Here is a 17,429-nt window from a genome sequence, read left to right as displayed (position 1 = left end):
CCTATGCTCTAGAAACACATTCGGTAGGGAATTAGGTCTACCTAATTGCTACACACTTTGAATCTATGCATATTGTATGCTTTCATCTCTTTTCTAACAGAAACATTTCCTCATGGTAATTTTCAGTTTGTGTAGTGAAGTAAAGGCACAAGAAAGCACATTTCAAGCAAGATGGAAATCTAGTCTATATATTGTATTCATAAAATAATGTTTGTGTAGCCACAGTTCTCTGCACAGATGATCCTGTAACTGTCCACAGGCTAGCAACAGCTGCTGACTTTTCACCCTTTCTCTGAATCACCCAAATCCACCTCCTGCAGAAGACGCATATGTATTCTAAGCAACAGCAGCTTTCAGACAGCCAATATGGTTACTAAATATGAAACCTGTTAAGTACCAGATCGAAGCAGAGTTTCAGATGTGAGAGATGCTCCATTCTAGTGCTGAACAGGTTGAAAACAACATATTTCTGTGTGGAGCTGCTCAGATTCAGCTAAAATCATATGAACAGATTATTGCAAACTTACGGCGCTTTTGTACAGTAATTTAACTTTTTGCCGTGATTTCACTGTAGCTTGACTACAGTTTGGATTTTCTGTTGTTGCCCATGCTAACTTAACTTCAAAGAACAATTCCATGTTATTTTATGTAGGAGAAGGTCAAACTCCCATTAATGGGCTGATGACAAAACTGAATACTGATACAATACAATACAATACTGATCCCTCTGAGCACTTCAGATAAGGAAAGCCTATAGTTTACAATACCTTGTGGAACAGTAAATTATTTTTGTCTCGCTCCTCAGGTTGCAGTTTTCCATTAGCTGGTTGGAAGATTTAAACATCTGTTCTTGACAGGAGAATTGCCTTGCCCAACCAACCCCGGAAAGCTGTGTTGACCTTGACAGACTCCCTATTCCCAAATTCCACAAAGTATGAGTTAATTAGAAGCACACTGTTTTCTCTAGGAATTCCACGGAACAAAAGATCTCATGCACATTTGTTTTCCAATTTACAGAACAAAACATGAGACACAGAAACATTTTCTTACACTATGTGTTTTATCACACAAGCATTAGTGTTCACTGTCCTTGCCCAGATTAACATTGGCATGGAATTCTGGTGTGTTAAATAATAATAAAAACAAACAAACAAACAAACTACTTTTTCTTTCATTTGTCTGTAGAAAGAAATACACATCAGTTACTGATTCAGTGATAATCTAGTTGATGCTGCAGACCTGCATACTCTGACTTTCTGTCAATTCCTGATATATTTGTAAAATTCAACTACCTTACCTTAAATTCCCATTTGTAAAGAATACAAGTTCATTTACCACCATTCACTACTTATTTTTTCAAAGATTCTTTTGAGAAAAAGGGAATAAAATTTAAACATAATTTGCCATTTTCCAAACCTTATTATAGCAAGTAAAACAAAACAATTCTCAGGATGTTATAAAAATCTAAAAACACAAATATTCCGTATAATTTGGTTTCATTCTTTTTGATTTTTCCAAAGCAACAATGAATATCTAAATATTCTGATCTTTTGAAGAAATGTATTCATCAATAATAGTTTTCTAAAAGCATCTTTTTGCAGCCTCATCCCTAGTGTCTAATAGTGTCTGACAAGTTTTTAGTTCAATACGAGGACTATTTTATAGCTACTGTACATATGCCTCTGGGATTACAAACCTGTAAAAGCCATAAGGAAAGCTTGTGTAGAAATGTTATTATATGTTACTGAAATGTCTTTGGAACTCCCTACAGGACTATAAAAACACCATCCATTCTGTATTGATGTTCCTTTCAATCAAGGCACACCATGAGTCTATACGGAGGAGATGTTCCTGCAGATTGGTTTTGAATTGCTCAACATTGTTTATATGCATCCCACTCTACCCTGTAGCAGCGCTGTGACAGACACAGTGTATAATATCAAGGCTAGCAATGTTGTTGACCAGAATGCATACATGCAGTTCACAACCCTTTTTGTAGTGGACATAAAGAGCCCAAATCCATCCAATTTAACAAAGACTATATTAACCAATTCCACTCCCACCACCATCACCACAACTGCCCAACCATGGTTCAGACAGTGCTGTCAAAATTGCTGACAAGCCATTCTAAATTAACAGATTATCCATAAACTGAAATGCTGTGGAGATCCCCAAAATACTCTTCTCCCCTCCTGTCCCACAGAGCTAAAATGAAAACACAGATAGAAGTGACAAACTACAATATTTTGCAAGCATTTGGGTTTTAACAAGCAGAATCCCAAATAACTTGTTTTGAGATGCAAACCTTTCCAGACTTTCTAGCCTCAACAGGTGAAGATTTGTTAATTATTAGATTATTCATGAAGGATAAATCATATTATTGTATAATAATACAATTTCGCTGTATTGGGTTAGAGAAACTCATCTTCAAACAAACGATGACACCACTAATTTAACTTTATTTAAGCATTTAAAACAGCTGATTTTACACTCTTGACATCTGTAGGCTATGAAACTGAAAATTACCTACCTCAGCTCTTCAGAAATATTTTAACTCATTTACTGAGTTACAATGCACAGTATATGTCATCAATACTAAAATATTAAAAACATGTATATCTTTATTGTTGGTTTTTGAAATAATGTAAAGCAACAAAAATAAAACAGATATTTAAAACATTTAATCTCATCGGTGTTCACTTTCTTGAGGGAAAAAAAGGAAACGGTTACAAATGAATTGTATAGTCTCCAAAAAAAAGCAATTCCCAAATAAAACCTGAAAAAAATCTGTGATTCCTGGGAGCACCTCATAGCCCTTGGATACACTGCCAAAATTTGGAATCGTTTTTGGGTAATTTTTTTTTTGTCATTGTAGTTGTACTTACGTGATTAAACCACCTATTGGGCTATAGTTTCACATTTTACCAGCATTAACTCAGTTTAAGCTGATAAATCTGATGGTACATAATCGTTTAGATGCAGATCAATCTGTAATCCTTCCACAGAAAGAACCTTTTCAGCGTTTTACCTTATTTTTTTGGTTCATGTTGAATCCAGAAATCAGACCTTTACAAACACCCTCCTGTTTCTTGTGTTGCAGTAAAAGATAAATGGGGAAAAACAAGAGCACAGTGCCAGAGTGGTAGATAGATTGTGGATTCAGAGTTAGTGTGAATAAAGCTATATATTTGCAGCACTGAGAGCAGTCGTCCTAGGCTTTAGGGAAAATGACTTGAAGCTTGCACTCTTTTTAATGGAATAACAAGTGAAATGTCAAGTCTGCCTGCTTAGAGTGGACTTTTTTAACACAGAAAGCACTGGGTAAAAACTACCGGAGTCCCTTGGAGCTTCGCGCACTGCACCAGTGTTATTTTATCTAATTAACAGGTTGGTTGGCTACCTACCAAGGCCAAAGTTTCATTTTCAGCATGGTTTCAGTCAAAGCAGCAGGAAATTGCTTTTTTTTTCTTGTATGTGTCACTGTAAATGTATTCATTATTACAGTTCTCGAAACTATAGTTTCAAAAACCCAAGCACAGTAGTAACCTGGGTTTCGGTCTGTAGCAAGAAAATAGGAAATGACAGAGTTTTAAAAATTAAAAGAATTAAATTTTTGACAGAATTTTCAAGAATTAAAAATAACTGCAACAGAAAAAAGGGCAACATGTAGGAAGAAGCACCAGGGCTACTATGTAATGTCCAGTCTCTTTATTTCAACAATAAAAGTCATAAATATGGTATGTTTACACTTGGACCCAAATTAATGCTATTACATGCAACTAATGGAATGCACAATAATTAGAGTGAACTAACAAGATAATACATCCTTCAAACAACAGATCAGTTCAAGACCTACAGTGAACCTACAGGGGGACTTGAGGCCCCCACTTCAGAAGACAATAACATTAATACATTAATACTAACATTAATACTAAATTTGTGTTAAATCTCTGTCAATATTCGCCAAAAAGTTTTTCATTACCCTCAAATCAAACAATATCCCCTGATAAATTGTTAGGTTACGGCTGTGGACCGTTGAGAAGAAACAAAATGTATTTGCTGCACTCCGATCCGATTTAAAAGAGATGGTTTGTGGTGATGTGGTCTCAGAGGAGCTATTAATATTAAAGAAATAGTTACCCACTGGCTTCAGTAGCTTCTGCAATGCAATATGATAAAATATGATAAATTATGAATATATGATAAAAATGATGGAATCAAAAGAAGTATGGCAATAAAATGTACTCATGTTTCTTACAGTTTAGCATAGGTATATTAAGAGAAAAGAATGTGTAACACTAATGTCATTGACAAGGATCTAATTTAAAACTGCTAGTGCAATCAATATTAAATGCATGCCAGTAAGGGACACTAAACCCTTTCCTCTCAGCTAATAAACACAATACAAATTGTTTTAATTAACTAGCACTACTAACAGAACCTTATTAAGATTAATTTAAATGTCACTTTCTACACTGAACTAGACTTAAACATGCTTCTTCAATGGAGCAGCTGTTGCCCTTAGCCATGGAAAAAATCACATTTATTTAAAGAACATCTTTTTTGTAGAAGAAGGCCTGATAGCTCATTCCTTCTGCTTGTACTGCTTGGATATTTCATCTGGAAGAAAACTAAAATGAAAAAGTAATCTCCTTTGACATTAATCTTGCCTGACATTAATTTACAAAAAAAAATAATAAAAAATGTACCATCATTTTGTATCTTGTTATCCAGAGCGAGTACACTTTCTAAGCACAGAACCTTTTAAAAACATGAAATAAAAAGGCCCTTGTAAAAATCTGCTTCTTTTGTCGTTCTGTACTTTAAATGAAAATCTCTCTTACATTAAAAAGATTGTGAAACTCAAGATCAGATTCTACTAAAGCTCACATAAGGCAATTACTTAGGCAGCCAGTTTTTTTTTCTATCAGAAGGTGGTGATCTTCAAGGGTTTACAGTTGTGAAATTCTGAAGCAGGTGCCAGGAAAACAGTTCTACAGTATGTCAAGCAGCACTCACTGCCGATATCAAAAAGGACCACAAACGCTACAGCAGCAATGCCCATGACACCAAAATTTACCAAAGGTTAAGAACCTGATTTATGAAGGTCCATGACTAAATTGGGGACATATTGTTTGGGGACAGGAATCAGAACTACAGGTATACAGTATAACTTCTGCCATTCTTTTGTCTGCATCTTAGATGCCACTCTTATATCAGTCTATTTGCCACTATAAGTATCCATTCTTTATTACCAATAATAATATTAGAAATGAACAATATTTATAATTATTTCAGTAATTATTGTAACATCTTGTTAATGCACACACCTTAATAATTAACAAAATACTATACAGCCCATGATGTGCGAAATATTATATAGCACAAATATGAAGTAGTCTTTGCGTTTCAGCAAAGGGAATCAATGATTAATTTTCTTTCCACAGCCAAGGGTTAAACCTATTTTGTTGTTTAGCTATAGCATTTCTGGGCATTTCTGGGCAAGTTCTGAGCAAAAACTACTGTACAATACCAAAAACTATTTAGCCAATATTAGACCAAGGTTTCCTTGTTACCTATTCCATAATATTAACTAGTAAGATAGCACCATCATTTGTCATTGTAATTCGCAAAGGACTGTGCTAAATTATATTGAATATGTATCAAAGTGAACTACGATAATTAGAGTAGTGAAATATACAGTTATAAATGGGGTATGTCTTGGTTTACAATAGTGTAGATTCAAGTAGTTTTTAAGCCTGTAGTCTCCTACCTGGTGGGTTGAGATACTGTACTCACAACAGCCTGTTAAGCAAGGTATTTGACTCTGGTTGCTCCAGACCGCCAAGCAATATATAGTACATGGGTACTGGCATTACTGGAGGTGCAACAGGCCACTACACCATCAAGTTGGTGGACATGTACTTTAATTCCAGAAAAATAGGGTCAGTATCTGGTCTAATAAACAAGGCTTTGATATATCGATTCACTTTCAAAGCGCTTTATCCAATACAGGCTCACAGGGGAGCTGGAGCCTATTCCAACAAGCAATGGTCACAAGACAGAATACACCCTGGACAGGACGCCATTCCATCGCAGGACACACGCAGACACAAACACACACAAACCAGTTAACCTGCCAGTATGTCTTTGGACTGTGGGAGGAAATCGGAGCACGCTGAGGAAACACATGCAATCTCCCTGTAGATAGCATCCCAAGAACTGAACCAAGGCTTAATCTGAATAATGACTACATTACTGCCATGGTTTCTTATACTGCTATGGCAGAAATTACAGATTGTTTATACTCTAAAGTGGGTACTTTTCCAGCAATACCACCATCTAGGCTTATCACACCAGGTATCAGAAACTAGTCTGGAGAACTGGAATGTGGAGTTATGGGTTCCTTCAGATAAGAGATCACCGAGGTCCTGACTGCTTGATCATTACATTCTCAGGGGACTTTTTGCAAGAGAAGAATGTTAACCCTGGTGTTTCCATTCTGGGTCTGTATAAACTGGCCTATGTAAATTTCCCCCTTAATTCAATTGGCAAATTCCCACTTCTCCATCTCATCTGCTTTGTAGCACAACTGCTGGTGCCTAATGCCTCCCATGTGTTACCCAAGTGGCTGTTGTAATACAGTGGTGGGAGAAGTGAGTCCCTGCCAATGCATAAAGTGCTTTGGGATCCACTAGGATGATACAGTGTTACAGAAATGCAAGCAAGCAGAATTATTATTGTAGCGGATAAAAGCGAATTTCTTCTCAACACATTTATTTTAAAGTCAGATGAAGAGGCAGGGGACGAAATTTCAAGTATAATGTTCTCAAAAGTGGATGTGACCTCCTTTTGAGACATGAGGTCAGAAATAAAATTTAAAAAGATTTTATTTTAGAGCATATTTTAAAACAAAATTATAAGCTCCTGTACCTTTTAGTCATTTTTTTTTGCCTGTGTGCAAATTAATCTTGTTGATGTACATCCCATATTCATTTAATTGACTTGCGAGCCCATATGATAGTAAGCATTATAAATTAATCCTGTCTACCCCAGAATCTGTGATGTACGGTAATGAAAATATTAAGCTAAGTAGGTTAATGGTTGATGCCAAGAGTGAGATAATGATGGAGAGGCTCAGTGGATTGTTCATGGCATTGGGGTTTTATGGCACAGGAAAAGGTAGAACAAGAAAGACAGATAGGTGAATCTGAAAGAAGAAAACTCAAATGGAGGAAACAATACTGACACTGGAATTCCAGTGCTTGGGGTTATGCGTGGTCAACACAAAATTAAACAGGTGAAGTTACAAAACAACATACTGTATGTACCTGTATGCATAGTAACATTTTAGGGATTATCATGGAGTTATAATATTGTTAACATTCAAAAGACAATTTATTTAATACTTAATGAAGACTAACATGGTATTACAGGTGTTAAAAGACAACTGTTTGTATTTCTGAAGGCTCTAAGAGCCTTTAACTCTAAGTAAAGGTATATATTTCAAAAAGAATCCAAAGAATAACACATCCTGAACTTCCTTAATCCACATCTAGAATTTTGCTACTATAAAAAGCAATGTGTACTCCACTTGATATCCTTCTTCCTGAAGGCATTTCTATTTTCTGAAATTTCTCTCGAAATCAAACATAGCCCTCAACCCCTGGCAATTTCCAAATAGCACTATCAGAAAAATCTGCTTTAGCTCATTATTGTAATTAGAGATTGAAACAAGATATACACAGCTTTCTTTTTAATTAATCTGTGTTATTTTACAGCGCTTGCCCAAGGACTATCACAAATCACAAACCATCACTCCTCTGTCTCCTTTCACACGGTTAGGTTAATAATTTATGAATAGACAAATGCTGTTGTCATTTTTATATTCTTTGTATATGATCATTTAAACCTCCCTATCATTTTATACACAAAGTGAGGTAGTCTGAAAAGTCTGACATACTATAATTCATCTTCTATCTGAGACCACGAGACTAAGCAGAGGATAGTTTCTGTGAGAGCTCTCCTACAGTGAGGCGCTGCAGTCTCCTTCTTGTCAAGACCTGTCATGAGGATTAAATCTTTTTGAGCAAGGGAGTATCAAAGCAGTGGGCAGGAAGAGCACCACAGGAGCTTCTACATCACTGTGTTCGTTTGCAAAAGAACTGTTTCCAGCTTTTTTTCTAAAAACAAAAGGCTGCAAACACCAAACTAGATAGCAAATGACAAAACTGTGCAGTTACACAAATAGTCACTCTCTAACCCAAAGCAAAAGAATGACAGCATCTTCTGAAATCAGGCCTGCACACATAAAGTACTCTGAACCTCTTGTGTGTCTAGAGGCAATGTGATAAACAAGCGTGTCCAGACACCTTTCTTACAGTAGGTGTTTGTCAAAACACTGAACAAGCACAACAATGCAGTGCCTCTATCTTGCACAGCAACACATTATAAAGAACTGCTAGACTTTTTATTTTATGGTGGGAATGAATTATAACAGGATGCTCAAACCTGACATCACCTAATTCATTTCAGTTTCAATCTCTGCTGGATTTCAATATCTTCCTCAGAACTCCTCTGGAGATGAGAGGCTTAAAGAGAGCAGCACGAGAGCTAGCTGGGTCCAATTTTAACTGGGAAATTCACAAAAACCTTTCTTTAAACTGATACAACAAAGAATATTTACACACTAAGATCATTAGAAATTCTCTTTCTAGATTAAGAAAATCCCTGTAACTTTTAAAAAGTTGAATCCTCTGGAAAATCTAAATGGGACAGCAACTCAAATTGTATTGATACTATCACAGCTCCAGGGGAGGAAGAATACAGTGTTACTCAGTCACTAAGGCTTTTTAATGATCTTCATTAACTACATTAACAATCACAGCTGTCCTTTATAACATCAAGATTGATCTCTTCCTGTAATGGGTTTATTGTTTACTGCACTGGTTATTTTTGCTTTATTAACACTTGCTTTGCACTCAACACCAACCCAAAACCCTGGGACACCAATCGGCATCAGGTATGTTTCTTTATGTTATTTAAAAACTGATAATACTGTATGTTTACAGAAACAATGTGGCAGGAAACCTGCATCTGGGTCAGTGACTTTCAAGATATTCTTTAATTTGAATCATTTCATACTGCAGAAATTAAAAATCCAAGGCATATACTGCACTCTTTCTGTATGAAAAAAACAGCTTTATTAAGAGGGGTATCTAAATGTCCAAACTATTAAATATCTAGAGTTCTAAAGTATCTTTCAATGACATTTGTATGGGTGTACTGTGAAACAAAAGTTACACCATGATGAACAAGGAGCTAGCCTCAATGCATTGATCAGTGACTGAGATGGACGTTTCCTCTCGCTGTTTGAATGAATGAATCCTGGAGATATCCTTGATTCCACAGAGCACTCTTTGAAGTAATTTAAGAACTTTGAACTTTATCTATATAAGTTCTAGATAAAGAAAGGGTACAGTCTCAAATATGTTTCATGATTTATAAGATGAAATGTTCGATTTTCAATCATTTACGGTGTAGTTTATTTTGATTGAACTCCGAATTCTTAAAGACCAGTTATAAACAAGACATTAACTAGAAATGCAGTATCCAAATAAAACATAGTAATAATCCCTAAATTTACATAAATAATAATAAACTTTATTTTATATAGCGCCTTTAAAGGTGGCTTCTCAAAGCGCCTAAGGTTAACATATACAGTAGAAAAACCTAAGCACCCTACTTTAGAAATTGTACCAGTTTATTGATTACTCAGTTGTTGTTTTTTTCATGTCACTCATTTTTAATGCAAGCTTCTGGTTACAGTATGTGTTATAAAAGATTCAAAATTAAGTCTGAAAGAATAATTTTACTGGTAAACATTGCAAAATAGTGTTTTAGGTCCATGGACATAGTTTTAGTGAGGGCAATTTGATTGATAAAAGTGTAACACAAATGCTGAAAACACAGGCTTACAATCACACAAACTGTAAAACAGTAGTGAATTTCTGCTTTTTTTTTAAGATTAGGATTGAGGCTCGTAACGGGTCATTTTATTTTAGGAAACTTGTATTTGAAGGTTCTTGAATTTAAAATAGCCAGAAAAAAAGCTATACGAGTTTAGAAGACTTAAGAGTGCAATCTTGTTTTTTCAACATAATCTTTGCAACATAAAACACCTTCTTATCCATTAATGGGTAATAAAATGTATCCTGACACATGCAATGTGTTGGAGTGGCCTATTGACCTGATGTACAGTACATGTACACGTGATTGAGAGAGCTGTCTCCTTTCTTTTTCTTGCTGCATATTGTATGTGTAATAAAGTCAAGGAATCCAATTACTCAGCGTAAGTAAAAAAATGAAGAGGAGAAAAAGAGGCTCAGCCCTTTCTAAGGATTGTAGGGGATTGCTATACCCAGTGAGGCCCTTGAAGCTGCTTTTTAAAATCTGTTTTATCTGGATTTCTCTTTTTCATCTCTTTATCCAGTCAGTTTATTATAATTCAGACCAGCCAAACAGACTGGAAATAGCTCTCTTTAAGGCAGACTTTAAGGCTTTTAACTAAATATCTTTTGGACATAAAAAAAAATATTGTATTGTGTTTTCAGGGTAGATGCTGGTTTAAATTCTTAGTCCACGCTCGATAGGTGTGTATTTCAACTAAGTTCAGGGTATCTTTTGAATGTATGGGACTAATAGTTTCTCATTTCCAAAATATAAATACAAACAGGCCATAATCTGAGTTTTCACTCAGATATTTACACTCTAAAATATGTGTATTTTAAGTCAAAACACATTACAAATTTATCACGAATTAACAAAAGGGGAGCTATTTCAAACTCATTGCAATTACAGAAGCTGTTTATGAAAGAGGTGGTTCTGTTTCTGTATGTAGCCTAATTACACAGGCTCTACCGGAATAAGAAAATAAAAATTAGAATTAGACACAAGTAACTGCAGTTAAATCAAAGGCACAGCAGCTATGATGCATTTCCATGAGCCCACAAGTTCATTTCTAAACAGGAAAAAAAAAAGATCAATACAGGAATCAATCTTCACAGTCCTTTGGGATCCAGAAACAAATATAATATGTAAATCAACGCTTACATTCATTAGGATATTGACATTCCCTGGGACTTGACTGACAGTCCTTTTGTGCAGAAATAAGGCTGCTGTTAAACTACTGCTGAGCAGTGCCTTTTACAAGCCGCTAATACGCTTCATGGTTTATACTGACACTGGGGCAGCCTCTCTAAAACTGAACACCAATAAAAACTTGGCAGGTTTCAGCAGCTGACAGGCAGGCAAAATTTCCATCTCTTGTTTTTTTTTTGCAGGTTTGCTTGCAAATGTCTAATTGATGCTGAAAAGACCGACGTGTTTGTATTAATGCAGCAATGTAATGTGCAAGTGTGAGGCTACTTCTTTAAAGTAACTTTGAAGTGGAAACTTTGTTTCTATGTTAAATGGCACCACGTGAAGTAGCCAGTAAGTAATGTTTACAATACATTCTGTTTGCACACTTCATGGATTGTAATATAACCGTTAGCATAGATGCACAAAGTGCGGAAGTTTGAGACATTGTTATATTATATTAAGTAGTAATTACAGTAACATTTTCAATGCATCAGTCTTGAACACATCACGGATTTATAGCTACTGTAGAACTGCAAAAAACTGTTTGGACTTTGACATGTATTATGCAGGCACGGGATAGTGCAAAGTGCTTTTTATGCTCCCAAAGGAAAATGTTGTAACCGTACATTAATAATAAAGTACTGCACAAAGTTATTTTTTGTCGAGTATAAGTTTAGACATAAGACAGAATCGTCGCTGTGTATTTGCTTTTAATTTAGGGATTTGCATCCTGTTACAGGTACGGTTACTAGAAAGTCGGGGTTATTAATACGAAATACCGAAAACGTAAAATTGTAACACCTTCAGTACAAATTAACCTAGTTTATTTGGGTATATATTTTTACAGAAGTACAAATCTAACTTTTTTTTAATGTGCCATGAATGTCCTGATCAAATCATGAAAATGTGTATAACCTGAAAAGAAAACCAACACGCCCAGTATGAAAGATAAAACTGCATATTTGTATAGCGTATTTAGTAAGATTGGCCAAGCGCATTTATAGTTATTACTTTTTGACGGATTGTGGAGGTCTCATAGTATAGAACACAGTAGTGACTTTCTATCGGACTGTAGAAATACAATACTGCAGAATACAGCCTTTAACATCTGAGTACAGTACAATCTGTGCTTCAAATGTCTTGAGACTAGTCCTGTCATTCTGAATGTAATGCATTCTATCACACACACGCGTACTCGCAGTTATTTGTGAACAGGCTTTTCAGCTTCAGAATGATAATATCATTATCCGTAATAATAAATGCCTACGGTAAAACTTACCCTGGGAAACGGTAACAATTGTGAGAATCGTCGCTGTATATATCTGCAGCATCCTCCACAAGTGCGTGAAAAAGCACATTTTGGCAACCCAACTGGCTTCAAACTTATTCCATAGAAGATCCCTGTTTGGTTACGTATGTTAGCAGCAACCTATAAATTCAGGGAACTTAAGGGTGTAGAATCGATGCGAATTTATAGACTTTCTTCATTGTTGCCATGCCAGCCAGCGGCAAATAGGGTGCACTTTAAAATAACTTTTGCAAAGCAAATCAGGAAGGTTTCAGTGCTTGTGCTTCCGCGCCTACCAACACACTGTCCCTTTGTCCCTACAGCTCTAATCACGGAATACATCATTTAAAAGTGCGCTAGATCTGCACAAGCGCTATTTCAAATCAGGTAAATACGTTTAAAACATATGAGCCAAAGAAACTTCTTCATGTAACTTTGTTGCAATGCAAAAAAAAAGTGTGCTTGGTTTAATTTTCTTTTCCAACTTGCATTACTGTTAATACAGTATGTGGTTTCCTACACATCCATTGCGGCGGGTACATTCCACCAAGAATGAAAGTCGTCTATAGAAAAATGCACATCGTAGCACAAAGCCATGGCAGTTGTCTCCCCACTTCAAAAGACACTGTTCAACTTTCAAAATTCCAAGTGGGCAGCTTTTAAATTTCACTCTGTGATGTTTGTCTGTGACTGTCTACCTTTAGTACTACTTGTCGTCTCTTTTGCACAAGATCCACGCACAGCGCCCAAAGAGCTGAGATCCGATAAAGAGACCGTCCCGTTTACTTGCGCAGAGGATGAAGTCTGTCAGCGAATGAGACGCACTAAAGGCTGAAAGGATGATGCCAACAACTACCATAGCTTTAACAGATGTTAGACTGAAAAAAATAACAGTTAAAATCCACCCAAAAGCAAAGGAAAACGACCCAAATACTGCAAGCACATAATTAAGACACCGTTCACCAATCGAAACATTTCTCCAGTTGTGGTTTATTCCGAGTAATGAAGATAAAAATCAACGATTTCGTCATTTTTATTGACGACTACAAATTCCAAGCGAACGTACAGAGACATGGCTGCTTTGTAATAACATCTGTTAATGGCAAAAAAATAAAAGTTTTTTTGAAGTGACAAACCACTGTCCTAACATTTGTTTCACGATCTGCTCTGCAGCAAGAATTAATGTATTTTGCTCAAACAAGATGTGCAGTAAATGAGCACAGAATAGTCACAAAAGTCAACGCCAATTACAGCTGATCTACTCGGCCAGTTACATGGATGTGCTGCCTTGTATTACAGCTTATCATCACAACATGAACGTCCTCATATTATTGAAAAAGTATACCCCTGTATATCATCTTAGTATAATAATTAGTATTGTAGTAATAGTAATAATAACTCAATATTGTATTCATATTTTGATGGGGGGAGATGGTCTAATACATAAAAATGTCATCATTTTTTATTTCTTCGTTATTTAAAGAAATGGCTGAGCTTCGCCAGCAATGAAAGACGAGCTCCTGAAATGAACAGCTCTATTCATTTGTTAATGATCACAAGACAATGGCAAGCTGAAATTGCCTAAGAGTATTGACAAGTTCATGAGCTCTCTGGCTACATTTAACAATGAGCTCCCATGTTAACTGTAAAACTACAATTGTTTGTTATAACAGTGTGTTATAATACAAGTACATTTGAGGTAAATGCAAGTAAATAGCTGAGAACAGCAGGTGCATTGCACAGTAATGGGTATGCTTTACGTCTGATGATATACAGTATTATGAATCACCTCAGGTCACAACTGAGTGATGTAAAATGGACTTGCCTGTTGTTTCTCTGCACACGTGGAGCATATTCAGATTTTACACACACCAAAAGAACACTGTAGAAGGCCTACAGCTGTTACATAAGCAAACTAATTGCCGTGGTCCTGTACAATAGCTCATGAAACAGTAAACCAACTAAGAACACAAAGTTCTAACTGTGAAACACTAAGTGTTGTAGACATTGAGTTGCATAATCAAGGGCAAAACCTTAGCCTCTTGAAATCTGGGGCGTGAAGTCCAGATGCTGATTTTATTAGAGTTTTCTATGCTAAACTAAATATAATAGTAAATTAGTAGTTTTTCTTATATGCGAGTACGGATCTGACACATATCATTCTGTCTGTGAGTGAAATTTCTCCTTTTCACAGTAAACGTGGTAAATTCTCACAGCATGACTGCACTTCAGGTTCATTTTCCCAACTTCTTAAAAAGTTACACTGAAAAAAGTAGTAATTATAAAAAACATGGGTGGCCTCCTGATCGTGCTTCGCTCTGTTTCCTAAAAAAAGATGATTTTCCAAGTGTTATACTTATACCCTGTGTTAAACCAGCAGAGGGTGTCTATTAATTCAACCAAAGCGAATCAATTCAGTTCAAAAGCAAATAAATAAACTTATTGACAGTAAAATGTATTTAACTTAGTGCCTTCAGAACCTTTTATGATACTTTCACACTGCAGAGTGAAATTGTTTACCAGACCCTCTGATACACAGATTCAAGAAACAACTTTTCATATTAAGTTCTTAGTTTAATTCAGTGACAGTATATTTGCTTCGATTTTGTAAAACAGCAAATGCAGAATGATAACAGTATGCTGTTAAACAGGCAACAATGTACGTTTTCACATATCTTTGTCATATGCCGTTACCTCAGAAAATTATTTTTCACAGGTAACTTCCTAAAATCAAAAACAAGTTTTAGAGAGTCCCAGAAATTTTCAAACAAAATCAATAAGCTAGAGTAAAAAAAATAAAAATAAACCATTAAATAAATAAAAAATAGTGTGAATGGAAAGGCAATGCCTCCTAGTGGCCACATATGCCCCTTTGTTCACTTTACAATACGGTCTGGCTTGGATATACAGATAGTAGTTTTAAAAGAGCTCAACAGATACAAGAAATCTGGGAATATGTTATCAAATCACATTAACCACAGACCTAAAAAACAACATAAGTAATTTTAAAAAAATAAGAAAAACATTTTTTTTTCAACGTTTATGCACATATATAAAAATGTTCAGGATCGATCTCCAAAGGGATTCCAGGAAGATGTGTCAAAAGGTTTTCTTGTAGGTCATTTTACTTATCCAATACTGAATGTAACAGGTGATTATTGTTTTTTCTAAATATACATGCTGGGAAACTAAAAGGAGAAACGATTTTAACATTGCCTTGAGCACAGACATTCAGAACAGCATAGTGTGACATAAAAGAATTTCACCATATTTATCAAAGCCAACGGTTAATCAATGCACAGCAGGAAGAACTGTTGTGTAAACAATGCATCTTGCATGTTTTGACAAATGCAAAGACTGTCATAGCCAACAAATAAAACGCAAGTACAAACTTTTGTTTGTACAGTCTGCTACCCAGAATGACACCTGCTTTTCATAACGTACAGCTATTAATGAATGACAGCTACAACAAGAAACCTTTCCTCTCCTGTCTTCATCACATCTGTACTCTCTACATTGTTTTGGTGTCAAATTATTGTGTAATGTGTAATGTGTAATTATAAGTGTAATGTGATCGTTCAATCAACATATTTAAAATAGATGTGTACAACTGAGCTTTTTAAGCTTCAAGGTAAGTCACAAGTTCGTTTTAGGCTACAACCAAACAGTTTTTCTTTCTTATTTCTAATTTACTTTCTAAAAAGTCTCCATAAGATGTCTACTAAAGGCAAGACATTACAAAGCATGCTGCCAAATTGATTTACAGTATATTTTCTATTATTTCTGCTGTATTTCTGTATTATTTCTGTTTTATCCTGTTTTCATTATTTCATTCCATTAAGGAATTATGTTAATTCCTACCTCAGCATTTTTCATAATGCAATTGAGGTCTTGATGGAGTAAACAATGGTTGTCCATTGATGTAATATTGCTCTCTTAACAGATTCTAATTCAATTGTAAGGTTTACATCTATGGTAGGTTATTCAGGTCTCAATAGTAAGGGGCTGAACTTTTTCCCACGAAACGAGAGTTGGATTCTTTCTATTATATCTCTAAATTAGATACATTGGTTGTCAGGAGGCTTATTGTATCACAATCAAACAATGCATATCTGCAAATCTACAGACATGCAGTTTACTGTAAACTTCTCATCTATCTGCTTCAGGTCATTAAATGAGACCTCATAGGCCTTCATACCTTTAAAATGTAAATATATCCAATCCCCTTTACCACTGTGTCTGTGGATATGCTTTACTATGCTCTTCTGTATGTAGCTTTGAACATAAGGGATACAGGATGATGTAGGTTTCAATGTTATTCTAAAATTTTAATAGACCTTAGTCTTTAAGGTCTTGCCTTTCGTAGGTTGTGGTTTCAAAAGAAAATGCAATTATATGGTTTTCACTCACAAAGAAATCAAGTTTTACTTAGTGGTACCAGAAAACCACTTTATATTACCATAAAACAGAAATGCTTTTTCTGCAAATGTGATATGTACAGCTGTGTCACTTTATGAAGGAAGAAAATGTGGTGAATTTGCCATTGGCTATAATGAAGAACACCTAACACTGCAGCTTTGTGATAAGCTTACAAGGAGCCAGTGTACTGTGGCTTTAGGGGTATGGATATATGCCACTCTGTTCTACCTCCCAGCAGTCTGACATATGACAAGAAGTGAATGTTTATAACAACCTTCCAGTAGCACTGCTAAAAGCACAGCTTTTTCTGCTGCAGCGGCAGCTTGATGGTTTATATGCAGACAGCATTTTTCCAGGGAACAGTAATATGTAATGTTTTGTGTGATCTTCCTGCAACATGGCACATTTAGTAATACATATCTCATTTCCTCATGTGTTATTTTCTACAAAATGGAGCCACAGATATCATGTACTGTAGCACTCTGGCAGTGGACAAACTGACATCTTATTGACCTCTGGGTGACATGATGTGAGACTACATACATCAAAATACAGTATAGTGCCTAATATATGGTACTGT

The 17,429-nt window shown here is 35.6% G+C and overlaps 1 protein-coding gene across 1 annotated transcript in view; it reads right to left on the bottom strand.

Annotated features, from left to right (window-relative positions):
- The window catches only part of LOC148819140 (transmembrane protein 132D-like), a 69,209-nt gene extending 56,641 nt beyond the window's left edge, over positions 1-12,568 (bottom strand). The window contains exon 1 of the mRNA XM_088935787.1: positions 12,422-12,568. Coding sequence (XP_088791913.1) covers positions 12,422-12,500 — 79 coding nt within the window. The 5' untranslated portion in view covers positions 12,501-12,568. The remainder of the gene's footprint in view (positions 1-12,421) is intronic.
- Positions 12,569-17,429: the final 4,861 nt, after the last annotated feature.

The sequence above is a fragment of the Atractosteus spatula genome, chromosome 17 (assembly GCF_055471065.1).
Source record: "Atractosteus spatula isolate fAtrSpa1 chromosome 17, fAtrSpa1.hap1, whole genome shotgun sequence".
NCBI lineage: Eukaryota > Metazoa > Chordata > Actinopteri > Semionotiformes > Lepisosteidae > Atractosteus > Atractosteus spatula.
This window is presented reverse-complemented; position numbering and strand designations above follow the sequence as displayed.